Raw genomic sequence first — 14,517 nt, 5'->3', positions numbered from 1 at the left:
ACATTGTTGTACTTCTCAACCTCACTTCTTTATTGCTGGCCTTCACATTGTGTTTGCATTAGGTAGGCAAGCAGAGAATATTGTATGAAGCTACTTTCAAGCATAAAGTAATTCTTCATGCTGAAAAATATAGTAACAGAAGGGAAGGAAGAAAGTTTAATGTAACTGAGAGTAACGTTCACTTATGGAAGATACAGAAATTGACATCATCTGCAACTACCACTACTAGAAAGACATTCGCCGGACCTTGCAAATGAAGACATCCTGATGTTGAAGTAAATGTTTTGGAATTCGTCCAGGAAAGGAGGAAGAATGGACAACCAGTGACCAGTGACATCATAATAAAAAAAGCAAAAGAGGTGGCCACAGTTCTTAATATACCGAAACAAGAGTTTAAGGCTAGCCGGGAATGGGTTGATTGCTTTATGAAACGAGCAGGCTTATCTTTGCAATGCCATACAACAATATGCCAAAAGTTTCCACAGGATTTTGAGAAGAAACTTCAAGAATTTCAGTGGTACGATATCACACTTTGGAAAGAGAAGAATTTTTCGATGGGCCACATAGGCAATGCTGATGAGACTCCAATTTGGTTTGATATGACACGTAATTACATGATTGACGAGAAGGGTACAAAAGAAGTTACCACAAAAACGTCAGGTGTGAAAAACAGCACATAACAGCAATGCTGGCAATCACAGCAGATGGTAACAACCTTCCCCTTCTTTAATCTTCAAGCAAAAAAACAACCCCCAAGATTCCAAAAAAATGAAAAGATATTCTCTGATGACGTCTGTGTTTGGAATCGAGAGAAGGGCTGGATGACTGGCTCCAAAACATGTGAGAACTCTGGTCCTGGTGGGCTTTTCAAACAACCATCAATGATTTGTTTTGAGGCATTTCGTGGTCATCTCACTGACAATGTAGAAAAGAAGGTCCACAGCCTGCCCAGTGACCTCATTATATTCCTAGAGGAATGACTTCTGTATTAAAACCCTTGGATGTTAGTATAAATAAAACTTTCAGAGGTTACGTTCAGAAACTGTATGAAAAATGCTTTTGTGAACCAAATCATGAACTGAATCAGACAGGAAAAATTAAACATGCTGCACCCTACATTATTGTGCACTGGGTTTTGGCTGCCTGGAAACACATCTAAGCACCAATGATTGTAAAATCATTCAAGAAATGCTGTATTTCAAATGCTCTGGATGGCAGTGAAGATGATGTGCTCAGGAACAACACCAAGGATGGCAGGGAAGGAGGAAATTAATTTATTTCTTACGTAGACTCTTCCAAGGATTCCAGTAATGATGACATCAGTGAATAATGACTAGTAATGCCTGTAATTTACAGTATATTTCTTCGTACGTCATGTATGAAATCAAGTTAGGCATTCTTTTTAATAATGAAAATGTCACTTATTACCATAATGAGTAACGTAAAAATAAATTATTATTATTTTTTTTATAGTTCATATATACATTCACTACTGTTTAAAGTTAGCATTTTGAAATAATTTTCAGCAGTACAAAAATACCCTACTAGTGTTGTGCCAAAATTCCTTTTTTTTTATGAATTTAATTTTGAAAATTGGGGTGCGCATTAGATTTGTGTACATACGGTACAAAGGATTCGTCTGAAAGCTTACTAACACTCTGAATCTTGTCGACAACTCAACAACACCTTTTTCCTATTATTTATTGTTACACATCTGCTACAGATAGCATCAAAATTTAATAATAATTTCTTAAAGTTGTTTTTTTGTTCATTAACTGCCAAGGAGTATTAGTCAACGCCACTTTAGCTGGTTCTTTCTGTCTGTATTAAACAGTATTTCCTCGGTTTGTGTTTTGAATCTTCACTGTCAACCAAACATTAATGATATATGAACATACCAGTTGTATGGGTATGAAATGAGCATTTTTTTTGTGAAAATGGAACACTAATTTTGAATTGAAAATTAAAAACATTTTATTCAAAGTACTGATCATTGCTGTCTATACATTTTGACCACCTTTCTGGCAATTTGTGGACACCACGCCAATAGAAATGTTCGTCTTTTGAAGCAAACCAATCAGACACCCAATTTTCGACTTCTTCATAGGAATTGAAGTGTTCCTCAGCCAATGTGTGTCCCATTCATGAAAACAAATGATAGTCGGAAGGGGCCAAGTCTGCTGAATATGGCGGGTGGGGTAGCAGCTCCCAGCCAAGTGTTTTGATTGTATCCTGATCCAGTTTTGCTTTGTGTGCAGGTGCACTGTCGTGTAAAAAAATTACTTTGCCATGTCTCCTGGCCCATTCTGGTCTTTTTTCGATCAATGCATAGTTCAAATTGTGCATTTGTTGTCTGTAGCGATTAGTATTCATAGTTTCACCGGGTTTTAGAAGCTCATGATACACCACACCTTCCTGATCCCACCAAACACAGAGCATTGTCTTCTTGCCGAATCAATCTGGTTTTGTTGATGTTGATGTTTATCCCGGATTAACCCATGATTTTTCCCGTTTAGGATTCTTAAAATAAATCCATTTTTCATCGCCAGTAACAATTCGATGCAAAATTGATTTTCTTTCATGTCTTTGAAGCAAAATTTGACATAGTTTTTCGGTTTTCCATCTGTCTTTCATTCAATTCATGTGGCACCCATTTTCCACACTTTTGGATCTTTCCTATAGCTTTCAAACGGTCACAAATTGTTTGTTGAGCAACATTTAGCGTTGCTGCCACTTGCTTCTGACTTAAAGTATTATCTTCATCCCATATTGCTTGCAATTCGGCGTCTTCAAATTTTTTTGGTGGTATTCCAAGTTCTTCATTTCTTACATCAAAATCATTATTTCTGAACCGTTGAAACCATCTTTTGCATGTTGCTTCCGATAGAGCATGATCACCACATGCCTCGACAAGCATTTGATGTGACTCTGCAGCACTTTGTTTTCAAATGAAAACAAAATAAATCCATGTTTTCCGCAAATCATCACTTTCTGGTATAAAATTCGACATTGTTAACACGATGAAAACATATGATGTTGTTTGTTCCATTACTTGATGTACACTAAAAATCTTTGACAGATGTCATACCAACCAAACAAATAAAAAAATTAAGGCTTGTTCACAACAAATGTTCCCTATCGACACATTTGTCTCTTAACGCTCATTTCATACTAGTACACCTGGTAATATATTTTGAAAATATTTTCTACACTTATTTTGTAATGTGATTATTTTGCTAAATGTGTAATTGGTTGAATAATACAATTTTGGTTTATGAAGTTTAAAAATCTGTCATACACAAATTGATTACTGGTAAACTAAGTACTTATTGCACACAATAATTAAACTAATGCCTACTTTTTAGTTATCAAAGTAATCTACTTACAAAAAAAGTACTGTTATCTATCAAGGGATTGTGTGTGTCTTACTTCTTTGGGCATGACCACTTCACACTCATCTCTGTCAATTTAGGAATATTGCTTTCTCCCTCCCCTTTTTTGGATAAATATATGCAGGCTTTCATAAAAAAAGAAAGCAGAATTTCCAAATAAAAGCGGTCTTCAGTATATATTGGACATATGATGTTAGTACATTTAAAAACTGCAGATCAGTAATTACACAACTAATATCTGTTGTATTTTGAAAACTGTCAATGGAATTAATTTGCTGAAATACTCCAAGTTTTTCTTAACATTAAACATTTTGAAGTACGTAAATGATGCCCAATTCACCAAATATATTACTACTTTAAATAACATTTCTTACACCACCTTCACTTATTGATTTTCAAGTGTCAATGAGAATACACAAATGGTAAAATCTCTCTCTCGGTTACCATTTTTTACCTCGCAACAATGGTTGAAAAATAAGCTTCCACAACGTACCAGGAAAACTTCTTTACTGCTAAATTTCTTTACAGCAAGTTTACAGGCTGTCAGATACAAATACGAGTAGTATTAGGAAAAGGATAGATTGCTACTCACCATGCTGAGTTGCAGATAGGAATAATTAAGAGACTGTTAGGCACTGGGCTTTTGGTCAGAGCCTTCTTCAGAAATGAAAATACACATGCATTCACACAAGCAAGCACACCTCGCACACATGACTGCTATCTACAGTTAAAAGCAGTCATTTGTGTATGAGATGTGCTTGCTTGTGTGAATGTGTGTGCACGTGTTTTCCTTTCTGAGGAAGGCTTTGGTCAAAAGGTCTGTGTAACAGTCTTTTCGTTGTGCCTGTCTGCAACTCAGTGTGTCATCTTTATGGTGAGTATCAATCTATCCTTTCCATATTATTGTTGATATTACAACATGAACTTTCCTATGTTTGTAAACAATAAATAGTATTTCTTCATAGATTTGTTTGTATACATAAAGTTCTTTAAATATTTTGCAAATTTCAACAAGGAATAGGTGTGTACTGAACGCAAGGGTGGCCGTGTGTCTTACTGCAATCAAAAGGACGATTCAGTTGATTGAACTGTAAAATTCATGTACTTCAGTAAGCAAACCTAAAATGACTGTTAATAGAAGCATTTAAAGAAAGAAACAAACAAATGTGTATTAGCAGGGATAATTAATTAATCTGATCATGTTATGTCCCTAACCTCCTGTAATATATGGGCTTACAAATTGGTTTCTTTGGCATAAAACTTAATTCCACCAACCTCCAGTTAATGAAGCCACATACTTGGAGCTGCGCTGTTCACAATGAATAAAAATGTGAACTGGGAACTTTTATTAACACCAAGATTTCTTTCACTGCATCAGAACATAAGCTGGTCAATTTTCACAGTAATTTTCTATCACAATTACATCATATTTGGCATTAAAAAGGTTGAGGATAAAACATAAGGGATACTTTTATTAATTTCTGAAGTAAACAAAATAATAAAAGTGTGCATTATTTCATGTATTATGTAAAAAAAATACTTCAACAATAATTGAGCTCAATAATTACACAAACTGTCCTCAATATTACACTTCTGAAGAGTTGTTTACCAGATGACACCATGCAGCATATTTCTGAAGCGATACTGCAATTTTTTTCCATGAAGATTTCTCTTTACTGATGGCAATGTCACATGTCACGACATACTGAAAGACAAATATAGCATATTAAATATGAATTGCAAAGAAAATTACTTTCATTGAATGAAATATTTACTTCATTTTGAGCAGGGCTCAGGGCAGGAAAGAGTGAAAAGTAGGAAGGATACAAAAATTTTGTAGCAGAATACTGGCATGCAACAGTATCAGTGCTATATGTCAGCAGCACAATAGATAATTGCCCATTTGAAGAACTTTAATGAAATGCATGATATTAATTGAGCGCATCAGGATTATCAAATGTCAGCCAGATATTGATCAAATCTGCCTGGATGATTACTGTTGGCTGATATCTAATTAAAACAGTTTGATTATCTCAGTAAATGCAGCTCCTTTATAGTGTAATTCCAAACAATGTGCAGAAGCAGACAATGGTGCATATGAACACATCTTGTCCACACTAGTTCTTTTTTTAATGTGTAGATCTTTGCTTTGACCTCTCTACTGCCCACCAAGTTACAGTTTTCAGACACAATGTTTCTGTGATTACTGGATGACATTTTGATGGAGTAAGGCACGGTCATGTCATAAGGCAGTAACATCATGTCTAGTGGGAGTTCAAAGATGTTCAAATAACAGTGTTTATTATTGATATCACAGATACAATAATAAACTCTTTTCTCCTACATATTCACCTCACCCCAACCCTTGTTATCACTGCCTTTCTTGTGTGGCTCTCCCATGGTGCCCATTATTCACAAACTGAACTATTTATTATAACACTATTGAAAAGAAGCATGCTGCAACCTTTTTATACACTTATTTATGCCTATGTTGTAACATAATTGTATGGCAGAAGTGAACAACAAGGTTGGACGATAACAAATTCTTCCTCATACTGCTCTATTTTTTTATGTTGAGCAAGGTTAGCATGATGTTCCATTTCTATGCTGGCCAGTATTCTGGTAAATTAGCACCTTTCATAAAATGTTACTTGGAAGTGTTGAAAGGTGCTAATCCACATATAAAAGGAAAGCCATTGCTCACTGATGAAAAACCCAATGGATCAACAGAACTGTGACGACTTCATGTAAAGTAACAGGAAAAATGCAAGCTACAATAAAATTAATGTCAAAATTGTATTAAATACAACAACTAAAATACTTGCTGGAACCAAATAACTGATGAACACAACATTCAGAAATAAGATAAATGATATATTTACACTAATCTACACACCAAACAAGTGATTCAAAAAGCCACTGTTTTACTTCACATCAGTGGCAGCCTGCAAGTTGTAGTAATTAATTATCAAATAACAAACAGCTAATCAACTCATAGAAAATACCTTTCAATTAAGGATGCTCGCATTGATGTTGCTATTGATGATGGCTGTGCATCATTTAATTTAAAGATGCTTTCAATTACTGATAACTCTGTGGAAGTGGTGTCCATTCCACAAAAAGCACACCAATCATTAACAACCATTCCTGCAGCTATAACTTCCGATCCTCTGTTGACTGTTCCGGCCTGTAACAAATTATACTCAGTGTATTTGAATGATAGGCAACTGGCTCTTACTTATAAACAATGATTAGTCAACAGTGTACAACCAAACCTATCAAATAAATAAATTAAAATATCTCTGCTACTTTCGCTTCACTGTGATATTCTGCTTCATCCCACTTTGCAAATTTCATAGATGTATGAATTATACACTCATCACCCAGAACATTATGACCACCGACCTCCTATCGATATAAAGCTGACCAGGCGATAGCAGCGTAAAATGGCGAGAAATGACTGCTAGTCATACACATGCACGGTGCATGTAGTATCAGTGAGTGCTGTCCATGTGCACAAGGGGAATGGCCCACGATCTATCCGAGTCTGACAGAGGGCAACTTGTGTGGCCAAGAGGCTCAGCATGAGCATTTCAAAAACTGCACAACTTGTCAGATGTTTAAGGAGTGCTGTGGTGAGTGTTTTCAACACATGACAAAATCAAGGTGAAACTTGTACAGACGTCATGGGGTTGGGCAGCCATCCCTTATGTCTGACGTCTTAGGCTGGGCAGATTGGTAAAATATCACAGGCAACAAACTGTGGCAGAACTTTACTTTAATGTTGGGCAGAGCGCAAGTGTGTCTGAACAACACACAGTGCACCAAACGCTCCTAACAATGAGCCTCTGCAGTCGATGCCCCATGCATGAGCCAATGCTAATACCACGACATTGGCAACTGCAAATGAAATGGGCACATGACCACTGGCACTGGATGTTGCCGCAGTGGCAGAGTGTTGTATGGCCTCATGAATCCCGATACATCCTTTGTCATGCCGTTGGGAAGGTGCAAATCTGTCATCTTCCAGGGGAAGAGCTTGACACCTGTACTGTGAGATAGAGACAAGCTGGTGGCAGCTCCATTATGCTCTGGAGAACTTTTGTGTGTGCATCCATCGGTCCTGTGAAGCTCATGCAAGATACCATGACGGCCAAAAAATATCATACACTGGTTGCAGACCACATATATCCCTTCACGACAATCTTGTTTCCTGGAGGCAGTGGCATTTTTCAACAAGATAATGTACTGTGTCACAAGGCCAGTAGTGCAATGGAGTGGTTCGAGGAACACAGTGCACATAGTGGCAAGTTCCAATAGACGTGCTGGCACCCCAACTTGACAGATCTGAACTCTGAATGTTGATCGAATGCATCTGGGATGTGACTGAACATGTCAGAGCTCGCTGCCCAATCCCTGGAATTTATGGGAATTAGGTGCCTTCTGTCTGTGCATGTTGTTGTTGTTGTGGTCTTCAGTCCTGAGACTGGTTTGATGCAGCTCTCCATGCTACTCTATCCTGTGCAAGCTTCTTCATCTCCCAGTACCTACTGCAACCTACATCCTTCTGAATCTGCTTAGTGTATTGATCTCTTGGTCTCCCTCTACGATTTTTACCCTCCACGCTGCCCTCCAATGCTAAAATTGTGATCCCTCGATGCCTCAGAACATGTCCTACCAACCGATCCCTTCTTCTAGTCAAGTTGTGCCACAAACTTCTCTTCTCCCCAATCCTATTCAATACCTCCTCATTGGTTACGTGATCTACCCACCTTATCTTCAGCATTCTTCTGTAGCACCACATTTCGAAAGCTTCTATTCTCTTCTTGTCCAAACTAGTTATCGTCCATGTCTCACTTCCATACATGGCTACACTCCATACAAATACTTTCAGAAACGACTTCCTGACACCTAAATCTATATTCGATGTTAACAAATTTCTCTTCTTGAGAAACGCTTTCCTTGCCATTGCCAGTCTACATTTTATATCCTCTCTACTTCGACCATCATCGGTTATTTTACTCCCTAAATAGCAAAACTCCTTTACTACTTTAAGTGTCTCATTTCCTAATCTAATTCCCTCAGCATCACCTGACTTAATTTGACTACATTCCATTATCCTCGTTTTGCTTTTGTTGATGTTCATCTTATATCCTCCTTTCAAGACACTGTCCATTCCGTTCAACTGCTCTTCCAAGTCCTTTGCTGTCTCTGACAGAATTACAATGTCATCGGCGAACCTCAAAGTTTTTACTTCTTCTCCATGAATTTTAATACCTACTCCGAATTTTTCTTTTGTTTCCTTTACTGCTTGCTCAATATACAGATTGAATAACATCGGGGAGAGGCTACAACCCTGTCTCACTCCTTTCCCAACCACTGCTTCCCTTTCATGCCCCTCGACTCTTATAACTGCCATCTGGTTTCTGTACAAATTGTAAATAGCCTTTCGCTCCCTGTATTTTACCCCTGCCACCTTCAGAATTTGAAAGAGAGTATTCCAGTCAACATTGTCAAAAGCTTTCTCTAAGTCTACAAATGCTAGAAACGTAGGTTTGCCTTTTCTTAATCTTTCTTCCAAGATAAGTCGTAAGGTCAGTATTGCCTCACGTGTTCCAACATTTCTACGGAATCCAAACTGATCTTCCCCGAGGTCGGCTTCTACCAGTTTTTCCATTCGTCTGTAAAGAATTCGCGTTAGTATTTTGCAGCTGTGACTTATTAAACTGATTGTTCGGTACTTTTCACATCTGTCAACACCTGCTTTCTTTGGGATTGGAATTATTATATTCTTCTTGAAGTCTGAGGGTATTTCGCCTGTCTCATACATCGTGCTCACCAGATGGTAGAGTTTTGTCATGACGGGCTCTCCCGAGGCCATCAGTAGTTCTAATGGGATGTTGTCTACTCCCGGGGCCTTGTTTTGACTCAGGTATTTCAGTGCTCTGTCAAACTCTTCACGCAGTATCTTATCTCCCATTTCATCTTCATCTACATCCTCTTCCATTTCCATAATATTGTCCTCAAGTACATCGCCCTTGTATAAACCCTCTATATACTCCTTCCACCTTTCTGCTTTCCCTTCTTTGCTTAGAACTGGGTTGCCATCTGAGCTCTTGATATTCATACAAGTGGTTCTCTTCTCTCCAAAGGTCTCTTTAATTTTCCTGTAGGCAGTATCTATCTTACCCCTAGTGAGACAAGCCTCTACATCCTTACATTTGTCCTCTAGCCATCCCTGCTTAGCCATTTTGCACTTCCTGTCGATTTCATTTTTGAGACGTTTGTATTCCTTTTCGCCTGCTTCATTTACTGCATTTTTATATTTTCTCCTTTCATCAATTAAATTCAATATTTCTTCTGTTACCCAAGGATTTCTATTAGCCCGCGTCTTTTTACCTACTTGATCCTCTGCTGCCTTCACTACTTCATCCCTCAGAGTTACCCATTCTTCTTCTACTGTATTTCTTTCCCCCATTCCTGTCAATTGTTCCCTAATGCTCTCCCTGAAACTCTCTACAACCTCTGGTTCTTTCAGTTTATCCAGGTCCCATTCCTTAAATTCCCACCTTTTTGCAGTTTCTTCAGTTTCAATCTGCAGTTCATAACCAATAGATTGTGGTCAGAATCTACATCTGCCCCAGGAAATGTCTTACAATTTAAAACCTGGTTCCTAAATCTCTGTCTTACCATTATATAATCTATCTGAAACCTGTCAGTATCTCCAGGCTTCTTCCATGTATACAGCCTCCTTTCATGATTCTTGAACCAAGTGTTAGCTATGATTAAGTTATGCTCTGTGCAAAATTCTACAAGGCGGCTTCCTCTTTCATTCCTTCCCCCCAATCCATATTCACCTACTATGTTTCCTTCTCTCCCTTTTCCTACTGACGAATTCCAGTCACCCATGACTATTAAATTTTCGTCTCCCTTCACTACCTGAATAATTTCTTTTATCTCGTCATACATTTCATCTATTTCTTCATCATCTGCAGAGCTAGTTGGCATATAAACTTGTACTACTGTAGTAGGCATGGGCTTTGTGTCTATCTTGGCAACAATAATGCGTTCACTATGCTGTTTGTAGTAGCTTACCCGCACTCCTATTTTTTTATTCATTATTAAACCTACTCCTGCATTACCCCTATTTGATTTTGTATTTATAACCCTGTAATCACCTGACCAAAAGTCTTGTTCCTCCTGCCACCGAACTTCACTAATTCCCACTATATCTAACTTTAACCTATCCATCTCCCTTTTTAAATTTTCTAACCTACCTGCCCGATTAAGGGATCTGACATTCCACGCTCCGATCCGTAGAACGCCAGTTTTCTTTCTCCTGATAACGACGTCCTCCTGAGTAGTCCCCGCCCGGAGATCCGAATGGGGGACTATTTTACCTCCGGAATATTTTACCCAAGAGGACGCCATCATCATTTAATCATACAGTAGAGCTTCACTAATTCCCACTATATCTAACTTTAACCTATCCATCTCCCTTTTTAAATTTTCTAACCTACCTGCCCGATTAAGGGATCTGACATTCCACGCTCCGATCCGTAGAACGCCAGTTTTCTTTCTCCTGATAACGACGTCCTCCTGAGTAGTCCCCGCCCGGAGATCCGAATGGGGGACTATTTTACCTCCGGAATATTTTACCCAAGAGGACGCCATCATCATTTAATCATACAGTAGAGCGCATATGTGGAGCCAATTCCATCCAGCGACCTACCAAGGCACCATTGCTTCCATGCCATGAAGTGTTACCACTGTTATCCATGCCAAAGGTGGACATCCTGGCTGTTAGGTAGGTGGTTATAACATTCTGGCAGATCAGTTTATAAGAGGAATAGGGGATTGTCATTACAAATTAACCTTCGCCATACATTTGCAAAAGGACTTGCAATATATTTTAACAATAGCTTCTCAATATGCTTAATTACTGAAACATACAGCACAGATATTTCTGGGGATACAGTTGACTACATTTTTATGTATTTTCTTCTGAATGATATACAATGTAGGGTCCACAGAAACAAAATGGATGTAAAGAACAGAATTACACTCACCACTAACGGAACCTGCAGCAATGAAGATAATTCATCCTGATCTTGCACTGATGTATGTGGATGAACTAAACCACCTTGATTAGAAAGGATACAGTATGATCCAACCAACACATTAGAGGCAACTGTTTGCCTGAAAACCTCTACTTTCAAAACATCTGCTAAAATTTCTTCTGTTTCCTGAAAACAAATCAGTGCAATAAATTAATAAAGAATTACAGTAGACCTCTACTATGTCTTCCAAACTCCCTTCAACAAGAATAAATGTTACGTTAAATGTCCATTAATGTTATATGCGACTGAGCACTTACACTGTTGGCCCATTTATGGAGAAGACAGCTATTTGAAAGGATTTAAGGGAACAGATGATATAGGAATCTGAAATCCATTTCTCCAGAAGTCTTTGGTAGTCAGTTCAGTCCACGGAACAAGATGCAGTTCAAAAATATGTTAAACAAGAAAACTGTGCAAATGCATGGTTGACACTGTGGAAATGGTGCTTACTGAGAGCCTCATTTCATGGAGCAGATTTAATAATTTAATGTTAGATTTCATGGAAATGCTATTGACGCCTGAAAGACCAAAATAAAGCTATGCCAAACTGTGCCAAAAATTAGCCACTGGAATACAGGGTGTCTACGGATGAACTGCTTAAAAAGAATGAAGAATACCTAGGAAACTAGTGAGTTTTTGTCACACGGGTAGCATGGCAGCAAGAAGATGGTATGGATGTGGATATGCAAGCATATATGTGGTTGGCTGAAATGGCAGAGCGTATCTCCCGGCATACAACAGCAATTTCAGCAGACATAAAGGTGGTGAATCACCACTGGGTAAAACACAAAAATCACTGATCATCCAGATGGCCCCAGTACGTGTGTTTGGTTTTGTTTTGCTTCAGAGCACAAAAAACAACTGGGGTCATACACACCCAAGTCAAAACTAGAGAACATAATAGAAAACAGTTAAGAACAGGCACATGGAAAAAGGGCTAAAAAAGACACCATACAGAAACGGAGGTAAAAAACTAAAAATTAAGTGGCCTTCGCCATAAAAAGTGACACGCGGTCGACAGCCCGCGTGACATTTGCTAAAATGGCCGATAAGTCAGATGGCAAACCCAAGCGGGAACGTAAACAGTTAAAAGCTGGACATTCCATCAGGAAGTGGTGGACAGTTAAAACATGGGCACAATGTGTACAAAGTCGTGGGGTAAAGCCACTTAGCAAATGACGATGGCTAAAAAGGCACTGCCCAATACGCAGCCTAGTTAAAATGACCACCTCCCGGCGGGAGGGCCGAGAGGTCATCCAAGCCACTGGTGGTGGTGGTTGTTAGGATGTTTAAGGGGGACTAAACAGCTAAGGTCATCAGTCCCCCATTCCAAAAACAGGCGAGACATTAAGGCGCGGAGCAGATAAAACCCCTAGGGGAAGGATACTCCCCCCCAGGCCCTAAAAGAACACAAATACGGTAACGAATACGACAGACACGAAGAGGACAGATGAACACCAGACAGAAAGAAACAGAAGAAAAGAAGATGGCCGGAGACTGGTTGACTGACCACGACAACAAAAAAGGGAAAGAGTCAGCCAACCGACTACACACTAAAAGCTGCAACCAAATATGAGAGACTCGAGGACAAGAGACACACAAAGGGAAAGGTGCAGGACCACTCTAAATGGAACCATAAAAAGGACTAGCACGGATAAAATTTAAAACACTGTCAGCCATGGAGGCATCGTCGCATAAAATCAAAGGCAAGGTGCCCGGGAGATTAAAAGACTGCCGAAGGGTGCGCAGTCGGGGACACTCCAATAAAACGTGGGCGACCGTCAGCCAGGACCCACACCGACACAGGGGGGGATCCTCCTGACGTAAAAGATGGCCGTGCGTCAGGTATGTATGGCCGATGCGGTGCCGACACAGGCTGACAGAGTCCCTGCGAGAAGACCGCAGGGAGGAGCGCCACACATCGGTCGTCTCCTTGACAGCCCGCAGTTTATTCTGGGCTGTCATGCCATGCCACTCAACAGACCACACCCCAAGCACCTTACGGCGCAACACCAGCTGCAGGTCGCGAGCTGTGAGGCCGATCTCCAAAGCTGGGGCGTCGATCGCCCCTTTGGCCAGCCTGTCAACACGTTCGTTCCCCGGGATGCCAACGTGACCTGGCGTCCAAACCAAGACCACCGAACGACCAGAGCGGGCAATGGCGGAAACAGACTCCTGAATAGAGGACACCAGAAGAGAAGAGGGATAGCAGCGGTCGATGGCCTGAAGGCTGCTCAGGGAGTCACTGCAGATGACGACGGACCTACCTGAGCAGAAACGCATATGCTCAAGAGCGCGCAAGATGGCCACCAGCTCTGCAGTAAAAATACTGGGAGAGGCTTAATAAGCCGGAGCTTATTCCCTTGAAGGGAGGACCATTGGCAATGCCAAAGGGACACCATCTCCTGGCAGACAGCGACACAGAGATCATTGGAGGGAATATAGGTACTAGTAAGCTCAGGTACAAGGACTGCAGACTTGGCAGCAGTGTCAACAGCCTCGTTTCCTAGCAGATCGACATGACCAGGAACCTACAGAAACATCACACTGGCTCCACCAAGAGTGAGCAAATGACAGTTTTACTGGACCCGCTGCACTAAGGAATAGACAGTGTACAGCGCACACAGACTTTGAAGAGCGCTGAGTGAAGGACACAATTGAAAATCTGTGTTGCCGGATGTACTCTTGTGGCCTGATACAAGGCAAAGAGCTCGGTTGTAATGACTGAGCAGTGTGCTGGAAGCTGATATTGAAAGACACGGGTGACAATGACGAAGGCACACCTGAACCCACAGTCAGTCCGAGAGCCATCAGTGTATACAAAGGCATTATCACGAAGTTCCATTCGAAGGTCATGTCCTTAGGAAGCGAATGAAGACCAAGGTTAACATTAGCCGCTTCACGAAGCCAAGGTGGTGGAGGGTTCACACCCACCGGGAAAGTTGCAGGTAGCATGAAGTTAAGCCACCGTATTAAGTGCCGAAAGCGGACTCCAGGAGGTAACA

At 40.1% G+C, this 14,517-nt stretch overlaps 1 protein-coding gene across 2 annotated transcripts in view; it reads right to left on the bottom strand.

Moving 5' to 3' along the window:
- Positions 1–4,844: 4,844 nt before the first annotated feature.
- LOC126162893 (eukaryotic translation initiation factor 6) overlaps positions 4,845–14,517 on the bottom strand; it is a 61,787-nt gene continuing 52,114 nt past the window's right edge. For both annotated transcript variants that reach the window (XM_049919698.1, XM_049919699.1), the window contains exons 4-6: positions 11,462–11,638; positions 6,398–6,579; positions 4,845–5,097 (exon numbers count right to left, since the gene is read on the bottom strand). In XM_049919698.1, coding sequence (XP_049775655.1) covers positions 5,088–5,097; positions 6,398–6,579; positions 11,462–11,638 — 369 coding nt within the window. In that variant the 3' untranslated portion in view covers positions 4,845–5,087. The remainder of the gene's footprint in view (positions 5,098–6,397; positions 6,580–11,461; positions 11,639–14,517) is intronic.

Source organism: Schistocerca cancellata, chromosome 2, assembly GCF_023864275.1.
Source record: "Schistocerca cancellata isolate TAMUIC-IGC-003103 chromosome 2, iqSchCanc2.1, whole genome shotgun sequence".
Classification (NCBI taxonomy): Eukaryota; Metazoa; Arthropoda; class Insecta; order Orthoptera; family Acrididae; genus Schistocerca; species Schistocerca cancellata.
This window is presented reverse-complemented; position numbering and strand designations above follow the sequence as displayed.